The sequence below is a fragment of the Bombus terrestris genome, unplaced genomic scaffold (assembly GCF_910591885.1).
Source record: "Bombus terrestris unplaced genomic scaffold, iyBomTerr1.2, whole genome shotgun sequence".
Taxonomy (NCBI): Eukaryota; Metazoa; Arthropoda; class Insecta; order Hymenoptera; family Apidae; genus Bombus; species Bombus terrestris.
This window is the reverse complement of record NW_025963553.1, coordinates 326,259-348,589: the sequence shown is the minus strand read 5'-3', so window position 1 is coordinate 348,589 and position 22,331 is coordinate 326,259. Positions and strand designations below refer to the sequence as shown.

General features: G+C 34.8%; 1 protein-coding gene across 3 annotated transcripts; it reads left to right on the top strand.

Annotated features, from left to right (window-relative positions):
* The first annotated feature begins 990 nt into the window (after positions 1-990).
* On the top strand, positions 991-19,392 carry LOC125387073. 3 transcript variants are annotated; one of them, XM_048414257.1, is made up of 4 exons: positions 991-1,052; positions 8,762-8,940; positions 10,836-10,984; positions 18,154-19,392. In XM_048414257.1, exons 2-4 carry the CDS (start codon positions 8,859-8,861, stop codon positions 18,325-18,327), a joined length of 405 nt encoding a protein of 134 aa, XP_048270214.1. In that variant the 5' UTR covers positions 991-1,052; positions 8,762-8,858; the 3' UTR covers positions 18,328-19,392. The 3 variants fall into 3 exon arrangements, 2 of the variants coding, with proteins under 2 accessions (XP_048270214.1, XP_048270212.1); XM_048414255.1 differs by lacking the exon at positions 991-1,052 and adding an exon at positions 1,828-2,009; XR_007227638.1 differs by lacking the exons at positions 991-1,052; positions 18,154-19,392 and adding an exon at positions 4,124-6,425 and having other exon boundaries at positions 10,836-10,870.
* The last annotated feature ends 2,939 nt before the right edge of the window (positions 19,393-22,331 follow it).

Below are 22,331 nucleotides of genomic sequence, written 5' to 3'. Positions count from 1 at the left end.
TAATCACAATAGTAATCGCAATAAGGTCCAATATGTCCCAATTACGTTCCGAAGTATGACTCTCCTCCTAATGCGACATTTATTTTTTTTATTATTAACAATAATTATTAATAATATAAAGATTTTCATGCAATTTTCTGTTACATTGCGAGTTTAATAAATTTGTTACACATAATTTTGTTATCTACTATCTTGATACGCGCAAAGATAAATCTTAATGATATATAATACAGCGTAAATGGTTATAAATAATTAATTATTGACAATAATTATAAGAATTATCGAAAGAAAAAATCATAGATACAAAATCAAATACAAATCATAGATATAAAATCAATCAAAAAAATGAACGACAATTGTGAAAAACGCAATATGGCATATCAATGACGAAACACACTCATGACTGTCATGGAAGTTCCAAAGTCCCAAAATCTAGAATATTCCTTACCTCTTTAGATTGAGATATCTTATTTGTGGTACCTTGCTGCGACGAATCACCGTTCATTGTGATAGTTTTAAATGTGATAATGATATCCTTGTATTGACTATCGTTTTTCGATAGTTACGAGAATTTTCGTTTATCACTTTGAGACAATCCGTAACTTCCTTTCTCTTATAAAGTTTCCCTTCAACTCCGTTGAAAACTGAGCATCAAACAGGAGACGAACGATTTGTTCGCACACATAAGCAGGGTGCGAATATAATGATGGAATAGTCGAGTCCTGTCTACTATATAGTAAGATGGATACGACATTGAAATAGAAAGAGAAGGCTGTATATAAGCATTTTCTGTCCTTGTTTAATCAGGCATGCACACTAGTGGACACTGACGGCGCTCGTTTACCGTTGTTACATATTTCCGGTACAAGTACGCGGGCATTAGAGAAGGACGGAACGGTCTCTCTCTTTATCCCTATATCGCGTTTTTAGTTCGCTCACGCGCTCTGTACTTATATCTATTACATTTCCACCATAAGCAGCGGCCGTGCAGTGACTTACAAAAGTTACAAAAGAACTCGCGGACGTTTAATCACGTTCCCTACTCCGAAGGGGTAAGTACAAAGTTGCTCGTCTCAGTACTCTTGTTAGAAGTTTTATCATCTTTTTCATTTCGTGGTTACAAGCTTTTCCAGGAAATTCTTATCGTTTTACAAGAGCTGTGGGACACAATGACGTCAGCTATCGATCATATACGCGAATTTGTTGTAAATTAATTAGGAGAATATCTGGAGTTCTTTATCGTTGCCAGCTGTAAAATATTAGAATTTTTCATTTATAATTCTCATATTTTCGACTCTTCCGTTGCCAAGACCACCTTGAAAGATTTTTGGTATGTTCCATCAGCCTTGTTAAAAGTGTGCCCATTGGTTAGCTATATTGATTTTAAAAATCAATACGTATATCAAGTTTATTATCTCACAGAAACAAAGAAATTCGTTTTATTAATGAATTTTCGATGTTTCTTCTCAGTTTCCTTTAGCATCGAACGAAGAACATTATATGATCAAACGTTTCATCGTTCAGATCATATTTCGTTTAAAAAGATTGAAATTGATATTGAGATAAAATCAAAAAGTATCCGTTGTTCTCGAACATTCTAGTATTCCTTCGCCGCCCGGGAGAAAGACAGGTATGAAGAAAGAGGATATTTTTTTTATTAACTTTTTAATATTGATATTTCGACAAATATTGACGTGTGCAGTGAGAAAATCAAGTGAAATTTTGAATAATATCGTTTTAATAATTTGTGAAACGAATTAGTTTGGTTTTTTCCATTTTTATTAGGTTCCGTCAGTGCTGATTGACGCGCCACTCCAGTTTCCATTTCCGTTTCTCGAAATTTCCCACGTCCTTAGTCTTTGGGACTCTTTGCCCAGGTAACCGCATTGCTTCTGGGTACGTCTCACCGTTCGGGTCTCTCGAGCTTTCGGTGTCAGTTGTTACCGTTGAAGGAAGAGAAGCTGGTGACGGATATTATCGAATAAATCGTTTATTCTGGAAAAGTTCGAGTAAGTTCGTTCTGTTTGAATAAATCAAGACATAGATCAATTTTTATCGTATCATCGTGATTCGCCATGTCGTACGTTTGGTTTCGGGATACCATATGTTTTTAATTTTTTACTTTTAATTTGACATTTTACGCCTATAATCGTGACAGGAAGATACTTTCAATGAATTATAAATATTTTAAATTATAAATTATAAATATTTGTTATAAATTACAATCATACTACGGGGAAAAGTGAAACATATGTTTTCTTGTGGAACATGTGATAGTAAATTATTCGAAGCATAATAATGCTTAATTAAAGATCTATACGGTAACATTTGCGGACGAATATTGGGGTAATATTATCGCGTCGCTTTAATCTGGCATTTAATGCTTTGATTGCGGTCTTTGAAATGGCATCACAGATGCTGGTATAATATCACACGAAAAAGGAAGGACCAGTGGTTGATGTTGCAAGTGCACCAGTGCGTTGCAGCCATCGGGGGTGGCTTTGACGCCGGTGCCGAGGAGAGGCGCAGAACGTGTTCGATCGACCCGCGAACGCAGCCCGTGCTCATACTGTGACAGAGTTCGTTTCAGTTAGTCTCAGTCGCTGTTTGCCCGTCGACAGCGTATAGTCGCGCCGGCCAACGATTATTTTTTCTTTTTTTGTTTCTCGATAATTCTCTCGCAACACTCGTTCTATACGTACACCATCAGTTTATCGCGTGATCATTGTTCCCGCTTCCCCTACCTTGTCACGTTCTTCAAAGAAGATTTCCCTTCAGTTTTTTGTTGTTTGGGGAAAATTCATCGCTCGGACACATGGATTTATCGACACGACGGTTTATCGAGGCATCAGCGTGATGTGCTTTTCAAGTTTCATATTTTCTCTATGATACTTTCTAAGGAGAATTTAGAATTCGGAAGATATCAATTTCCAGGAAATATAGGTCTTTATGAGATAGATCGATAGGTTTGAATTTAATTAACTCTCTTATAATTGGTATTTCAATTTTTTAATTCCTTAAATTCAGCTTTCTTTATGCTGTTAGACGATATAACGCGGGCATTTTATGATATATCGAATATATTCGTATATATTTTACTTTATACATTCGATAAATTTCCTTGGTTGGCCGGCCTGCAACCCACATACGGCACTTAATAAAAATTTGTTTCGTTAGAGGTCGGTGTTTGTTCATCTTCGTCATAAAAATGTCATGACGTCATATCATATCACAAGGGTTCTTCTGAAAGCTAGATATTCGATAACAAGATTAATGGTTTTCGGTAGCTTGCAATGTCAAGCTTTGAACTGGCGGGATCGCCTTGCTGTCAAATCGTCATTCAGCAGCGACCATATTCTTTAACTACGTTCAAGACGTATATCGCGCTACAGAAACCATCAAAGGAGGATTTAAATTTGCAAGTTAGTTGCCTCTTAGAAACGAGACAGTTGGTTGTTACTTGTTATCCGTAGTTGGTAGTTGTTCTCCTTAGTCGCCGCATATTATAGAGACGACATTCATAGTCACCAGTTGCCTTCGCTAATAGTTTCTTGTTGTCTGTAGTTAGTTCTCGTCATCGCTATGTATTCCATCAACCACGTAAAATTTAACATATAGGATTTTATTCTTTTTTATTCTTTCTGTAGAAAGATTCTTTAAGTAATATGAATTTAAGTAACTATCTTATGATACAATAAAGTGGAAAAACGATTATTTTACGTAACGTAATTTTTTAAAGAACTTTGAATTTAAAGGATTCACAGATAGATATCTTAAACGTAATTAAACCCTCCATATCGTAACAAATTAAAAGAAATTGCGCAAGAAAGTACAAATACATTTAATGCATAAAACATATATTTAAAATCCAAATGTAGGCGTTGACGCGTGCGTGCTACATGTTCGAAACATTCGTTACATCCGCGATAAAATTTGTAACGACGAAGAAGCTTAACATATGGTGTGCTTCAAGACGACAGCAAAAAGTGTTGGCGGATTTTTCGAAATTTCTTCCATTCTTAATAAAAATATATTGTATAAATATAGTAGGATTTTTCAAATTTAAATAGTTATAATGATTTGAAACTTTACAATCGTACGGTTCTGTTTTATCCTTTGAATATAACTGTCATTTTCATATCTCCTTTTAACTAAACTAAATATTTAGAAATCCTATAATTTGTACACTTCTATTTGTGAATAAGATCGATGAAATTAAAGCGTAACTATGCTTTCAATAATGGCTTCGATGTATTGCTCACCATTATGGCGGATTAACGTCTCTAAGTGATCGACCTTAATCACTAAATGGCAGCCGCGATTCAGTGGTAGAGCCTTACACATGACGGACATTGCAAGCGCTTCTAAGACGTCTATTGTGAAACGTTTCCAATAGCATCGGTTACGACGACGGTGAAATCCGAATAGAAATATATATCGCGTATCGCTTCAGCCTGACATGTCTTAAAATAGAATCACAATTTTTCGTTCTTTAAAAAAACAAAAAAAGTCTATAAAAATTATATGCAAATAAAATAGATAAATGGATAAATGGTTGTACAAATGTATAAAACAGATATTACAAATATACGTAAATAAATTATATATTTATAAATTGTTTGTTTAAATATCTGTTTGTTTAAATAAATAAAAGGGATATTTACGACTTACAATGAACGTAGTCCTATTTTTAGTTTTAAACAAAGCAAAAACGGATAACAACTTTTTAAAATGTAAAACTCAACGCAACAGTGGTTTTTTTTAATTAATCAATAACGTTCAAAGTTAATTAATTTAGAGTGGTTTGTACATTTTGTATGCTCGCCGTATTTTAACGTTTGATGTGTAACGTTTGATGTAGTACTTGATGCCCGAAAAATCGAAAAATAATTAAATTTGATCGTTTCGTCGAATTTACAAGTGTGTATATTCGTGTGAAATCCTATGTGCTTGTGTATGCTGATGTGAAAGGCGGTAATATATTTTTCTTTTTTCGATTATTGTTGTCAACTTTTGTGTGGAATAAATCAATTCCGTGAATAGAAGTGCAATCAATACAGCTTACTATGAAATGATAGCACAACAACAGTACATATCGCCATTGACGTCAGCTTCACAAAATTTCTCGAATATCGAGGTTGTCCATTTGGGTTAAGAATTTATTTCCACAAATATTGCCACAAGCACGAATATCTTATGGAAATCCACTGTATTTCCACTGTAATTTTTAATAATCAGATTCCATATCGTATGCTACGATTCGAGGAAAATCCGCAGCTAATTATTATCTTTGCTGCCTTTAAATACCATAAATAGTCGTCCGTAAATTTTAAATGATTTTCTGTGCCATACTTATATTGTGTATTTTAGTCTTAAGGTGCGGGTCGTGTTCAATTAATTGAAAGTGATGAAACTGTAATGGGTCACGATAGTCAAATATTAAAAATGGTCTCGTTGGCTACATTTAAAATCTTTACGAGATATATATGCATAGTACGTTGCTACTAGCAACGGGTAGCGATGAGCAATAGAGAACAGTAGCTTCCTTATCTCGTCGTGATTATGTACATACCAGTAATGCACAGTACTCGTACTGAATATCTTACAACATCTACATAGATTTTCAGATTTGTTTCGAATATTACCAGCATAACCATGATAGTAGAATTCTGTTACAGTATTAATTCTATAGTGCCGTTATGCATAATACAGCCCTAAAATGTTTCTACAAATATACGAATATTTTCGTCAGCTACTATATTCCAACCATGGCTTATTATGAAAGGAAATATATAACGAAATTACTTGTTTTTTTTTTTAGACTAAATTAGTTTAATTTGAATAATTTTAGTAATTGTGTAGGATCGAACAACAACTTATCATTAGCTTCACTCGAGACTTGATTGCACGTAGCAACGTAATTGCGTTGGAACTGAGGGTAGAAAACAATGTCAACCGTTAGACGCGTCCGTCTGGCGAATGTGTAACGCGTGAATAATAGATGGCGGCAATCACGTGAACCCTACTTATAGCTGTTTCGGCTTATATCGTAGCATTCAACCTAGGGTATAACGATAAGGATCATTAAAAGTTCAAAGAAGTTCGGCTGATCAGCCTCATTTTGTTCCATTTTTTAATCAAGCGATGAATCGTCAAATTGTACAGATTTCGATGGTTATCACAGTTCTCTGGGAATTTTAAAGCGCGGTTCGTCGAATTTAGTCGGATTGGCTACAGACTCTTTTACGAGCAGCTTGAAACTCGATCTAGTTTCGAGAAAATGAAAAATTCGTTTTATCTCTTTGTTTCCCTGTTCCTTCCTTCCTCTTTTCTTTGCTTTTTACATTGCGTTAAGACCGGCTAAATAATATTGATTGCCATGGACGTTGGCTGGTTTAAAATCACTGACATCGACGATAACAAAAGTAAGTTTGATGATCATTTATCTGAGCCGGTGTTATTCGACTTGAGCTCTGCACATTTGTTAATATTATTCTAGTAGGGATGAGATACTACAAATTTTAAATAACTTTGATTAAAATTATATTATAAAAATTATATTACATTAACGTTTAGAAGTCAATAAAGTGGAAAGAATTACGCGAGATAATGTAAATATAAATTATATTACAAGGAAACTAGGTAATTAATTAATAGGAAACTAGCTAGGTAATTTGAAACATTCTGGCTAAAATTGCATTCTTTCAAAGTTAGGACGTACAGTATTTACAAAGTAGATTAAGTATCAAATGGGGTACTTAAGAAAATTCATGTTATCATTCTTTAGTAAACATTTTCAGGTAATAGCCTTCTGCAAAAGCTGCTTTACGTTACGTTAACGTATTCATTATTAATATTAATCATATTGTTCTTATCTCCTAGGGGCATAACAATCCATTTTTATATTGTGTTAAAGCTAAATTTCTATTAGATTGTCGCAAAATTTTCTTTCGTTTTATAAAGAAATGATAGATACACAACATTTTTTCTTTTATGTTATTTTATATTAAATTGGAGAAAGGTGGATCGCACATAATTCAATAAAATAATATAAAGCAAAAAATATCGTACATCTATCATTTCTTTATAAAACGAAAGAAACATTTCGAACAACCTAATATTTCTCTCCAACGACACTTCTACGATGTTAAAATATTTGATAAAAATATTTGATAAAAATATTAAGAAATTCTAATATTGATTTAAACGTATCGATTTATTTACTTTTCGCTGCCAGAAATTGTTAATTATGATTTCCACTTAAAAGCGTATTTCATATTATGAGGATAAATGATCAAATTCATCTCTAATATACACGTTAGAGAGTCATTTATAGCTGCAATCCTGTTTACCGCTCATATTCCTGGAACTCGATAATTCACTAGGCGATTGCTCTAACCGTGCAGAATACATCCATAAATAATTAATCGCTATTAATGTTCCATCGACTTTTGAAAATCCCTGATGTGATCTATTTCACTTAATGAGAATACGTGTAAAGTGAGGTTATTGCTTGATTATCTTTAGTCGAATAAATCGAGTGATTCAAATTATAATGCGGAAGAAAGTCAAAACTATGTATATTATTTTTTTCAATTTTTATGTATCATTTGACGGAAGGAAATTTGGTAAGTAAGGTTCACCTTTTTTGATGTCAATGATTTTGAGATATGTTATTAAGCTCCAAATTCTAAGCAATCTTCTATATATATATATATATATATAACATACGTTTAATAGCCAAAGTTCAACTACCAAGTATACGCAAAGCTTTTATTTTCAATTTATGCGATACCACTATGTTTCATGAATTTATTTGCTAACGGTATTGAAACAAATAACAAGCAGAGGACGAACTATCCGTGAACTGTTTTGCCAACGAGTACGCTTCCAATATTTTCTGTTTGAGAAAACACACTTGTTGCTGTTGCAACTCCAAATATTTTTACAGCCGATGCTTTTGCCATGAATCATCGGCTAACATGTAAAATAGAGAAAAGCCATAGTTGATTGTAATGGAAATTTAGAAAACCTGAAATTCGATATAGAAGGGAAAAATAAAGGAAAGGAAGGGAGAGATAATTGGAAGCTTGGGGCCAGGTTTAATTCACTGAAACCGGGCTGCTTGTGTCATCACGAAACAGAATTGCCAGTACGTCATTTCTGTGCTCCCGTCCTCGTAAAAACGGTTTCACTCGTTAAGAAAAAACGAATAGGCGGTGAAGAGAGAAAAAAGCAGACAGAGAGCGCTTTTAAAAAGCTGACGAAGCGTGCGTTGCCACAACGAGACACACGGTGCTATTTGTCGTTTTAAATTGCGCCGCAACTTGTTTTTGAGATCTTTGCTAGAGACATGTGAAAACACGTTGGAAGTATATTTCTTGTTTTTGTGGAATTTAGCTGGAAAATGAAAAATAACGTAAAACATGTACTTACGACTTACAGAGTAATCGAATGTATACACTATAATAACCAACGATTTAAGGCTTTAAAAGATCGAAAGAAAAGAAAAGAAAAGAAGAAAGATAATATGTTGTGGCAGTCTAACTCGATCTAAGGAAATAGAGAGGGAGGGGGGGGGGGGCAAAGCTTGTTAATCTGGAAAGAATACAAGCATCAATTTCAAGCACTTATAGGGAATCAAGCGGGCTTGTTAAGGTCGTAAGTTGGACAATTATCTCGTGTTAGGTTCAATCAGCTTAGTCTTACACAAAATTGATCCAATCATGTGAAAACAAATGTATTCTGATTTTTGTCGCAGATATTTCTGGTCTACGCACTCCAGTGCCCGCACAACTTATATTAAAACACCTGATTTTCCCATTCTACAGCAACAAATTTCCTGATCCTTTACAACCATGAAGGACTTGTATGCGAAAATACTTGCCACGATCATCTGTTTGCAGACTATTTTCGTCACTATCTTCCCGTTAGGGGCTGGTAAGTTGATACTGATTAATTATACCATCGAAATTCTATATAATGGCTACGAAAAATATTTGCATCATTACCCTCATTTCCTAACGAAGCGCTTTTTTTTACCAAGTTTTATATTTCATTTCATAGTATCAAATCCCTGTAGTTACACGAAAGTATTAAATGATAGGAAATTTGATATACACGAATTTAATTAATTAATAAGTTAGTCGATATACAGCCATTATTATTTCATGTGAAATATTACAACGTCAGAAACTTAACGTTCTTGTACGTACAGTATTAATCACAAATTGTAAGAATGTTTACTGATAAGCAAAATAGATAATATGGAAAACGCAGACCTATGGAAAGAGAATTCCTGACATTAGACAGGAATACGGGATTGCACGAAATATTTTATGGTATGTCTAACATGGAGAATATATGCGGCGAAGTACGAAAAATTCATCCTGAGATATGTATACGACCTACGCGGTACGGGACGTGTTATAAATGGTTTCCGCCACTCAGCCGTATTTGAATTTGTGAACACGATCGAACAAATGACGCGACAATTATTAATTGCCGTCTCTGCCTTAGTAATGATTCGCGTTGGAACGAGGTCGAATCGTTCCGATTCCACGCGCGATTAACAAATAATTACAGTGGACATCAATTACTTGGATGACCTTCGTCATTTCAGCTTAAAACGATTAATTTGATCAAACCAAGCAATTATTTCAATTAATACAATCTGCACTTTAAATTCGCACGTCTTGTGTATACACACCGGGCCAGAGAAAAGTTTTCATTCGTTCGAGTAGAACCTTCGTAGTCCTTGAGGACGCGTGTCGCTTCTCGTGTACCTAAAGTTTCGCTCAAATTAACCGATTTATTTGAATTCGATCGAGTGAAAACCTCTTTGTCACCGTGAGTTTGTTACTTAATTGATACTCTTAGATGCCCTTTGCTTTCAATCTCTTACATCCATTCTTAATTAGTCAAGTCGTTTGACTTTTGACAAGTATTTTGAAACCATTTTACTAACACGAACCTACTTTTTTACTTGAGATTATCCGCTATTTTTATTCAAATGTATATGTACGTATATACACTTTTGAATTTTAAACGAACCTTCTGTTATACCTATATCCTTTAAGCGCCGTTTTAAGTTTCAAGAGACTTCAACTCGGATAGCTCGACTTGGAGTTCTAACGTATACTGTGAAGCACACTTGCGAAGTAAAACAGCAAACACGATATAAAAACTTTTTCCCCATGTAAGAAATCGAATAACCTAATTCAACGGTGCTTTAATCTCATCGATGAAGCATCGATGCAACGAAGAAGCATCGTGATAGCCGCAATGCGGATCCGTTGAACAAAAATTTCCTGGTACGGTCGTTTTCGTAATGTTATTAACCGTTTTAGTGTCGGATGTTTCAAGACTCCGTATCGGTTTGTGCTATGCAGCGCGATAGCGCTTCGTTTATTTATTTGCCAGGAGTACCGATCGACGCGATCGCGCTGCCCTTTTTCATTCTGTTTTTTTCATCGAAATATACCGTTCGACGTGCTCGCGCTTCATTTATGCTCTGCGTTTCGTTTGCGTGATAACATTCTATAATGCAGGATTTGGTTTTCCGATTCAAGAGGTAATTTTTTATATTGGTTTTTTTTTTTTTATTTGGTTTATGATCATTTGAAAAACAAGTAATTACGAGAGGAAACTCTGATATGACTCGCGACGAGCACGCTTGAGCGCGTTGCGAATTAATGATCGTGACCATACATCGTGGCACAATTTACCACGGCACGCGAATAGAGCGATCACGCTGCGTGGCGTTAAAACGGTTAGCGTAACTGCGCGTACGATTGTCGAGTGGCAAAGATATTGACGCTGGTAATCGTTTTCAGCGGCTTTAGGAAAACACTGTACTGATCTCGAAGGAAAAGTTGTCTCGCATGGAATGATGTATGTGCCGGGACCTTCGATTTGCAGTCAATGCTTCTGTTACCATTCGGAGCCAAAATGGTGCCAGGCTATCTTCTGTTCACCTCCTTTTGTAAGTATATGCTCATTCTAAGAGCAACCAGCTGAACACAACCATGAGAAACTAAAGTACACCGTTAACGCTTGCATGCTGGTCGTTAAAACACATGCTGCGCGAATAGGGTACACAGCGATTCATTTAACTCGCCTTGAATTAGTTTTAGGAAGACAAACATGGACAGGGATAATTTTTGTCACGAGCCGTTCAATTTATTCGTTCATTAGAACGAATTAATTTACACCTGCTGAGATCGCGATTGATGTGACAAATTCGAAATCTTGTTCCATATAAATATTTTTAAACAAGCACGTCGTAAGCTTTGTATATTTTTTAGTCGCAACGAAACTGTTCAGAGAAATGCTGAAATTATTAATTAGAAAAGGAGATTTCTACGCATCGTTGTAAAAGTGTCAGGGAAAATATTCGTGAAACAGTTACGTTGTTACAGGTTCTACAAGAAGAAATATTGAAAATCACGTTCCACTTATTCAGTTGCACGTGTAAAAGGTATCTTGCGTTCGCGCAAAAAATCTCTGAAGGATACATGCTTTATAATAATTGGAGTGTCGAAGTTGTTACGCGGATCGGCGTACACGTACCTTTTAATGAAACTAGGTTACTCATTCGTTATTCGTTCCTAATTTTCAGCTTCACGATTTTTACGCAATAAAATTTTATACACCTGTTCGGTTTATAAATGATTCAATTCAAATTTAACAGAATTAAAGTTGAAATAATCATTTGTGCTTCATTAAAAGGTTATTTCAGCATCTCGTTTTAATATTTTTATTGGTAATATTTTGTTAATCGTTATATTTAAATGGAGTTTTTCAAAGGAGAGACATTTTAAGGTAGGAAATGGACATACATTTATAATAAGAATTCAGAAGAAAGAATATTTCATACAGAAAGAATTATTCCGTATGTATAAATAACTACGCTATGAATTTTATATGTATCGGATATTCCTTCTGGTTAATGTATCTGATGTTTTTTTCACGCGAGGTAGCGTATATTTGCATCTATATGTCTCTTCGTTTCTCAGTAGTAAAACTTAGCATTCATGCGGCTGATAAGTAGTTACGCATTGACAACGAGAAACATAAAATGAGTAAGAAGCATGAGACATTCTATAAGAAAAATAAAGTTGTTTTTATCTTTCATTGCATATTCGTCAGAATATTGTTAATAAATATTTAAGTTAAGATTTCAGTTGAAATAAATACATAGGATTAGACATTTATTTATATATGTATCTATGAACGCATTTGACATAAAATTTTGATAACGACTAAAATTATATATTCTGATATTAAATTAATTTAATGAGAATAAAAAACTAATTTTTTTAAACAAGATTTTGTATAAAGTTATATTTATTAGGAAAAGTTCGTTCATCCCTTTATAATATCATAGGATTAGACTCATAGCTGTGTAAATCATTTCATGGAATAGTATATGTGTGCGTGTGTGTTCTAAGTTTTTATCATAAAAATGCTAAATGTACTAGGAGACGTTTTTAAAAATTCATAAATTTTTCTTCATCAAACATATCAATCGTTATATTGAAAAGTTAATTATCTTTTATTTGTTTCGAGCTGCACATTGATTGAGACATTCGTGTTGGTTATAATTGCGAATTTAACGCAGTTAAACGAAGTTGTTTGAATCCCTTGCGAGCATGTAAATATATCGTCGAATTAATAGGTCAATTACTTGAGGTTGGAATTGAAAGAAAGGGAAAGGTGGAGGAGAAGTCTTGCGTTTGAATGCGGGACACTTTTAAAGCCCACAGTTCGCTGAAATTGCCAGAGAATTCAATTAAATGGCAAATTAAACCATTGAACTGAATCTGTTTCCAATCGCGAGCTTAGAAGTTCTATCCTTTGAATTTTTATATCAGTCAACTTTCTTTTTGTACGTACGGTAACGAATATAATTCATGAATTAATGAAGTATGTAATTGGATGAAAGTTCTTCTTCCTGGATTCAGTATAGACTAAGAAAAATTATATAATAACGAAATTATCAACTTAAAATTGATAGAGTGTATAGCTTTTTTTTTTTTTTTTTTTTTTTTTTTTTTTTGCGTGAGGAGGGGAAAATGCTGTTACGCATACCCAGTGATGCGGATCACTGGGTTATGTGGGACTCGGGCGGATGTTGTTGCCATACCCACTAAAAACCCCTCCTCCTTTTTCCTTTGCTTTGAGGACAGACAACCCCGGTAAAACCTGTCGGCAGTCATCAGGTTGTCCTTTCATGCCCCGTTGTATCTTCTTCTTCGGGCAGTTATTCTGTATATTCTGTATTGCTCTCGTCATCTTCTCAGCTAGTTCGGAATACTGGGCTGATCTCCTTCTGTGGTTCTTTGTTGTCTTGTATCTCTGCCTTCACTGCTCCGAGTAGTTGTTGTTACTCTCGTTCTCCTCCTTGTCTCCTTCAAGGCATTCGCTGTCACCCTCCTGTGAGACATGACGAAATTGCCTTGCGAAATTGCCTGAATTTATCCCAGCTCTCGTTCTTGGCGGTCACCGTGGCGATCAGATTGTCCACGTCTATCTTCTCGCCAAGAGCGTTCTCCAGCTCAATCCTTCTGTCCGTTCACTTCGGGCACGTGAACAGGGCGTGCTCTGCATCGTCGTTAGGGTCTCCACAGTCGAGACAGTTGCTGTCGCTGCTCTTGCCAATCCTCTTTCTATAGACACCAAAACTCCTGTAGAGGTGGCCGTGTGTGCGTTATATATTTATTGGACGTGCGTGATAGTTGTAGTAGTTGGGCCTGGTCCGCTGTAATTGTCACTGGGGGCTGTAGATGTCGCTGCCGTCGTCCGACACTAGTTAGTGTCGAGTGGTGGTATTTGGCTTGTCGAGTGCCGCCACACTCCCATACCCGGTTAACAGCTGCATGGTGTGATGATCGATGTCCATCTTCTTTTTTGTAAATAGCAGCGCACTCGGTATTAATTTCCTTGCGCCTCCAGTTCCTCCATTTCCCTGCGCTTTCAGCTCGTTGCCGTCATCCGCGCCGATCCTGGTCTTATGGATCTTGTTCCTCTCGTAAGTCTCTCCGAGCATCTTTATCTTTATGTAGATCGGGAGATTCCCGGTCAACGCGCAAAGTGCCGCGTGGGAGATGGTACGGTATGCCGTCGTTGTTATGCACAGGGCCGTTCGTTGTGCCCGTTTCAGCTTCTTCCTGTTCTTATCGGTATTCGCTAAGCTAATTCTTCTTTCTGAACCCATACTGCCTCCGATGGAACGGGTCCGTTCCGATGCATCTCTCGATGATCTTCTTAAAGCATTTTTCCCAGATCTTGCTCATGGCTGGGAGTATGCTTATCGGCCGGTACGCGATCCTTTCCCGGCTTCCTTAGCAGTATTACTCTGGCCGTCTTCCAGCAGTCTGGTTCCAGCTTGCTTCCAGCTCCTGCTTCCAGCAGTCCAGGAGTCTTCCATCGACTCCTGCAGCCTTCTTGGTGTTCATTCTTCCGGCGGCATCGACGACATCGCCTTCGCCGATGACGACGCTGAAGCTGATGCCTTCTTCTTCTTCGGTCTCTGCCTCTTCGCGGCCCTCGTAATGGGAGGGTCCGTGTCCCATGGTGAATAGCCTCTGTAGGACTGCTTCCACCATGTCGATCGGCATGTCGTTGCTTGGTTTCTTGCTTTTGCATCTCTTCATGACTGTGCGATAGGGTTTGCCTTCTTGCTTTTCTGTATGGATGGAAACGCGTTCGAAAAGTAGAACGGAGTAATTAGCGATGCACGATCCCAGGCTGGTGAATATTTTTCCATCGGGAGAAGTCAGGTCGAGCGATACAAGATTTATATGCTCGTTCTGCCAGTTATTTCAACGTCTGTTACGCGATAGAAAATGAACATAAATGAATAATAAATGTATTACAGCCATAAAGATTGCTTGATGTACGCCACCGTTTTTCCCCTATTTCTCCGATACAATTTTCCTTCTTTTTTTTTCTTTGCGAAACACTTTACTAATCGCGAGAAATTGTATTGCCGCCTGGTACGTATTCGAATTATCCTCAATTATTCTCGGTTGTTTCCGTTTCCTTTGGATTTACATAAGTACTCGTTTGATGTACGTGCAGAGTGAGATAATAACTATTAACAGCTATAAAATAAGAAGCGAAAATACGTTGAAACTCGATTTCTAGATTCGCGAGACTTTGCAGAGCTTCGAAACTCTCGTGTTTCAAACCTAATAAAAAGTTGTAGAGGGAGAATTACATTGCGAGATCTGTTAAGGAAAATCGTATCGTTGTAATAGGATTATTTCAGCGAGGGAAATTCCGTGTTGCGTGTAACGCGTTGCAAAGCCATGAGCTTTCTTTCGGGTTAATATACATAATCGCCTTATCGAACTTTCCATCTCACACGTGAATTTTGCATTTCAATCTTCTTACTTGCAGTCCAGTCCAGTTCAGTTTAGTGTGACTAAGCTAAATGTTTTATAGAGAGACGTACAACTCTATGAAGGGGAGATCAATAAATTGGGTTATCTTTAAATCACTGACAATTATTTCATCGACACGATTTCACCGGCAGCGAATTCACCGGCAATGTCTATCAAAGTTTATTTACCGATACACCGAGTGAAATCACCACAATCATTTCACCAATATTCTCCTTTGTCGATAATTATCATGCTTGCCACTACATGTTATCGTTGATTATATGTCTTTATTTATACATTCGTTTACGCGCATAACGAGATAAACGAAGAAACGAAAATGATATGTTGTCATGATGTATTGTTAAATTACTAATTAACACGAGTTATATATCTACCTACATGAAAGCTTCTAAATATCAATTATAATTCATGAAAGCACACAAGCTATTTTGCTATACACAAATAGAATTATAAGGAAATGTTACGTGCTAATGATTTAACGAAATCTATTCCTCTGTACATTTGACATTTCTGTATTATTACTTGTGTACTTTCTGCTCTTGTTTACGTCATCGGAAGTAAAAATACGTTAAGCGAATCAGCTGATCTATTTGAGCGATTCAATGGCTCGGTCTTCTCTTATGCGACTACCAAGTAGAAGATAAGTTCTTCTAGATAAGTTATATAACATTTTATAACATCCAAATTAACTATTTTTTTTCTTTTTCTTTTTCTTTTTCTTTTTTTTTTTACCTGGGGGAAATCCGCTCGGACACGAAGCCACTTCTTAAGTGGCGTGGTAGTGAACATCCAAATTAACTGGGGCACTAATTAGCTGAAGCTTCTAGTCAAACCAGGTATCAGTCTTTGTACGCAAAGGCATTCATTACAATCGTTTAAAGTTTGAAGAAACACCGTTACAAATTCGTGATATAAGAGAAAGCGATTCAAAACTCGGATTCATTTGTTGGAACGACGCCGTGGGCAAAAGTACATAATGGAAAACTTTCTTCCAAGACCAATTGATAGCGCTGACGTAATTAAAATGTGACGATATTGCCAGCGACGTTTCTCCAAATAGACGACTAACTTATTTACGAATTGCCGTAACACGATTGCCGCTGGTAATACGGTTAGTAATCACTTTATTGAATTTTCGCTTGACGTGACATCGTCGAGTTCCTAGAGAGATTCTTCTCCCTTGTAAAACTATGTTTCTGCAACGACTGTATTTGTTGAATTGCCGTTCGTGAACAAGTCCTTCTCTTTATTACGTGTAATAGATTCTTCTTTTTAAGTTTTAAATTACATTGGTAATTTTCTATAATTTATTACTCGAATATGGTAATTTTTTCTTAAAAAGTTTGCTTTTTCTACAATTATTTTACTACAAAACCCATCAAAAACATGATGTATGTATGTATATATACTCTCAAATATTATCGGTTTATTCTCAAGCTATAGTTCAATTTCGGAAATTGCCAATTAAAATCATTAAAAAAAAAAAAAAAAAAAAACACACACACACACACACAGAAAGTTCGTTAAAATATGCGATTTTCCAATCAAGATATAGAATTTATTCGAGTAATATAGATTACAGTAGCGATGGTGACGGCAACGATGAATGGACTGATTCTTCGTGCGAAAATAAATTGGAAGCGCAGAACGATGCATTGTTTCAGGGAATATCGATTTTCAAGCATGGTTTTAAAGTACGTGTGCGCGTGACTAGATTTGTTAATTAATGCCGCTCCCAGATTTTCAATATATAAATGTGACACCTACATATCTTTAAGCTTAAAACAATTGGACTAACAATTTCGTTAAATTTAAATCAATATTTATCTTTTTAAACGCAACAATATTTTTAATGACAACTTCACGTGTAAATCGAGTACATACATATTCGATCGTTCTTGAAAACCTGATTCTCTGCGAAGAGAAAAAATCCTTGAATAAAGATTTGATCTACGTTTTATATGCTACGTTTTACATCCACCTCTTTTCAGATATACCTCTCTATTTAAAATCATAGATCGTCACACTCTATAGGTATTTCCTTGAAAAGATTAAAGTCGTTCTGTATAAAAGCCAATTCAAAGGGGAAGGAAATTCTGTGAAAAATTCTTTCAGATTTGCCTATGTTTGAGCTCGAATCAAAGCAATCCTGTATAATAGGATAGGATGATAGGATGATTCTGTATTATTCCTTGTGTACTTTCTGTTCCTGTTATTTACAATAGGATGATTATGCGTTTAACTTCTCATAGAATCTCTCTGATTCCGTATGATATCATCAATGTTTTTGAAATATGTTATTGATGTCGTAACGTCAACCGTTTCCATTGCAAATTCAATTTTGAATCGCAATTTCCATGTTTGCGTGGCAAAAGCGTAAAATCGATAACGCACGCAAACATGTCTTCTTTGCTAATGGCGTACTATAAATATAAATATTTGAATAAATATTGCGAATTTCATATTGCTAAAAGATTTATACTATTTGTTCGTAAATAATCGTCGGATCTATATTTAAGTTGAAACTGCTGATGAAATTTTGTTTCATAGCACAAATTATTCTTCCCGAAATGTACGTTTAGTGTTATAATATATTTGACCAATGGTTCTCAAATACTAGTTTTGCAAAGGCAATGGTTGAATTGGAGCAATTCTTTTTTCTTTCATTCTTTGAATGACCTGGATTTTCGAGTAGTCTAGTGACGATTGATCCGTACAATTAATCGATTTCTTTTTATTACAGAGCTGCAAGAAATTCCGCATTGGACGCCGATGTTGCGAGTTCCAGTGCGTGGATGAGGTTGACACAGGCTATTGGTTTGGATCTGATGTGGTTATTGTGAATCGTTCATCTAAACTTGAAAAACATAGTGTATTATGGATGCTGAGTTTAGTGATAGTAATTGTAGTATTTTAATTTCTCAATAAAGATTCCGATGGCGCTGTGGACAAAATTCGTAGCTTATAAACATCAACGATTAGTTTCAGCCATCGGGAAAAGAAGTAGTGTATGTATGTAGTGTGTTAACGAAGTAGTAAAACGTAGTGTAAAGAAAGTAGTGTAAAAGTAAAGTAGTGTAAAAGAATCCTTTGTTCCGTGGTATATATAGGCAAAAACGAATGGTAGACCGCAGCATAATAGTTTCCAACCATCCACAATTGTTCTATTTCCTCACTCGACGTCTTTCATGTTCATTCATGTAGGAAAAAGTATGTTATCGTTTAATAATAAGCTTTTGAGCGTTTAATAACATCTCGTCGAGTAGAAATTCCACACGAAGCAGTGAGAAAAATAATATTTGAAGAAGATCTATGTTCTCAGCTTCGTCGTGTGCCAGAACTTTGTAGGATAGATTGCGATGAAAATTTTATACTTGTAAGTTAAGAAAATTGGAACGAAAATTCACGTTGTCTGCAAGATATCTTGTTTTTGGATAGAAATAGTTACTTTACTAACAACATTCTCAATATTAAAGATATCAACATCTTAGATTTAATGAAAGCCGCTGGAATACGCCAGATATTTCATATCTGACTTAAACATGTACAGTGACGAGCGAAAAAAGTAAACACATAAATGTAAAAGACTAATTTTTCAAGTGATCGGTAAAGATTAGGTAACAGTACTACAATAACTACAAGTTATTATTAACGAAATGTAATAGTTAATTTTCATTAACATTAATAATGTACAAAACATTTTACAAAAATGGACATCTCAAACCATGTTTACAGTTTTGCACATTAATTATACTCGTCGAATCAAGGTTTCAACATAGTATTTCGTCCACTAGTACTACTTCACGTTTATTATATCCAATAGAATTAACTACTATTTAGGTAAATTATTTTGTGGAATGCTCTTCAAATAACAATGCTCTTTTCTCATTATACCTTCGACATTCGCTTTTTACGTAAAATTAACGGGCTGTGTTTACACTTTTGCTTGTCACTGCATATCAAGGAAGATTGAAATATAAAGTAGTTCGCACAAAAAAGTAGATATTAGTATTGATGTTATTGTATTCCATATTTGACCTTAAAATATGAATAAAATCTAATCAGTCTAAGTATTAATGAAATTTCAAACATTTTTTCTAAAAGAACGCAACTCTCCTTTCTAATGAGCACTATATGATGCAATAGAAAAACAATTTGACACTGAAAATTGTGGTCAAGATCAATTTTGCGCTACACTTATTTAACCAATTTTCATCAAATCGAAGGTGTAGAATGGCTTGAAAAAAAAACCGCGATAAATACTTTTTTGACACTTTGTACAAAGGTGTATATCAATGTGTATATCTATACACATACTCTGTATGTGCATATCCGTGGAATATATATCCGTTTTTCGAAGCAAAATGTTATCTACCTGTTCAAAAGGGCAAAGCAAAAACACTACATAGAGGGTTTGTTACTGTTGACACTCTGTATTTCCGTGCGCAAAGTATCCAACCAGATATCGAGGAACAGCTTTCAGGGAACGAGATCGAATGTTTATTGAACATACCTATTTGATCGAATATATTTAGCAGCGGACTCAATTTTAATTACAATTTTAATTACATTAAACATTTTGCTCATTGATGACCTTACCTTAATTTTTTTCTCCTTCCTCACTTTCATCTCCTATGCGAGTGACACAGCAAGATTGATAGTAATAAGCGATTTCATTAAAACACAATCTCCTTTTCCATTTGATGAACACGATACGAGACGAGGGAATGATTTAGGAACACGACTTTCGAGCGGTTTCAACAACTATTAAGTTTCATTTATAGCAACAAACACTGCCAAAAACGTAATTAATAAGATTCGCGTAGGTGCCGTAGATGACGTAGATGAAAAAACGTAGACCAACGTAATAAACGTAAATGACGAAATTATGTATTAATTTATTTTAACGCGTTAAAATTACGCTAATGACAGTTGCTCCGTTCTATTTGTTCATATATTTAAGCCCTATATGCAACAAAGTGAATGTAGCATCTGCAAGCGTGTTAATTGGACAACGACGAATTTCGTTTCGCAAATACGGACACGTGAAACATTTTGAAGTTACGCGGACGCGAGAGTAATTCGTTCCCTTAAATTGCTCAATTTCCATTTCTTTCGCCATGTATATTCGAGTACTGCATTTGAATTGCAGAGCAGTCGGAAGTAACGGCGCACGTCGTTGATATATCGACAGGAACATGAATTCTTTTTTCATACGATGAATACTTTTTTCATCGACTTGTTAAACCGAATCAAGTTTTCAAATCCAATCATTTAATTTCATCGTTTTACATCGAACGTTTCAATCTTTTTTCTTTTAAATACCTTACCTATATTTCATCTCGTTGAATATTCCATATTTTTAATGCTACTACCACTTATTGGTAATTACAAATATGTAATTATCGTTCTAAAGTTAGAAATTCGAAATAACATTCGTCAGTATATGATTCTACGTTTTATATAGAGTAGTAAAAATGATACAATGAGTTTCGTTAAATAACCAATAAAAATTTTTGTTCCTTTTTCTTTTTCTTTATTCTTTTTTCTTTTCTTTTCTTTTTTTTTCTTTCTTTCTTTTTTTTTTTTTTTTTTTTTTGGTTTTATGTATCCAAGATCGAGAATAAACTATGTGCACGTTTCTTGTATTCGTTTCTTGTATTTTTATGAGGAATTCAGTCTTTTTACGCCACAAGAGTCTCAACGTTTTCGTTTTCACGCCTACGTTACGCTCGTTAAACACGTTGCAACAAGACCATGAATAAGGATAACAGCTTTAATGTTTTCACATGTGTCAATTTATTATTTTAGACCTTAAATATTTTATTTATAAAATCTTTATTTAAACAAGTTACCATTGTCGCTACAATAAATCAATGAATGAAATCAGTTTAAATTTAAAATATCATTTCATAATTTCTCGTCACTTGTATCTAAAAACAACAAAAAAACGGTGTACCCACATCGTGCGTAGACGGGAAATTAGAACAGTGGAGCTTAATTGAAACACTGATCATATTCCGCGATTGTAAAACAATAATAGAAAATCGTGTTTCTTTTGAAGGGTATGAAATTGTCAGGAGATTATGCCATTAATGAAATTGGAAACTGGCTGGTCAAAGGGATTAAACTCAATTAAACCGAACTGTGTTATATTGTACAAAGGCTAGAGAACTGCTACCAAATATCTGCTGGTTTAAAGGTGTCCCTTATAAATTCTAATTATATTTCAAATTCAATCTCCTAGTAATAAGTAAATTAATATTTTACCTAAAATCTGTGATATAGATAACAAAAATAAATTCTTTACATTATTCGTTAGTTTGCAATATAATTAGAATATTATCTTTATTTTCTGCTGTCTTTGTTATTCTTAAAAGATAAACTGCTTATTTACAAATTTAACACCGCATATGCTATTAATAAATCATTTTATATTTAATTTTGCAACCTTCAGTCATTGTTAAAACTTGTTGACAATACTGTCGGTTAATAGAAATTTCTAAAATCCCCTTGTTTCTACTCGATTAGAGGGTATATTGCAGAAACTATGTTAGCTACAGTGTTAGCTACAAATCATCTGTGTCACTCCGTTAAACTTATACACAATAGTATTGTTTCTTGTTTTCATTTAAAATAAAATATGTTATTGTAGGAATGAAGCAGAATGTTCAAATAATTGAAACAACTTTTTGTCCTATAATTAGTGCCTTTCATTTTAAAAATTAAAAAATTTTTAATCAACGATATTTGGAAGTTTCGATCTAAAATGACCAGGAATTGAAACGGAAAATATTTTGATGCCAATAAATACGTATTATTCACACATAAAACAAATATGAAAACAAACATCGATGTATATGAATGAATTTTGAAATGGGGAGGAATTATATGATTATACCCATTCTCTGTTGCGTTTAA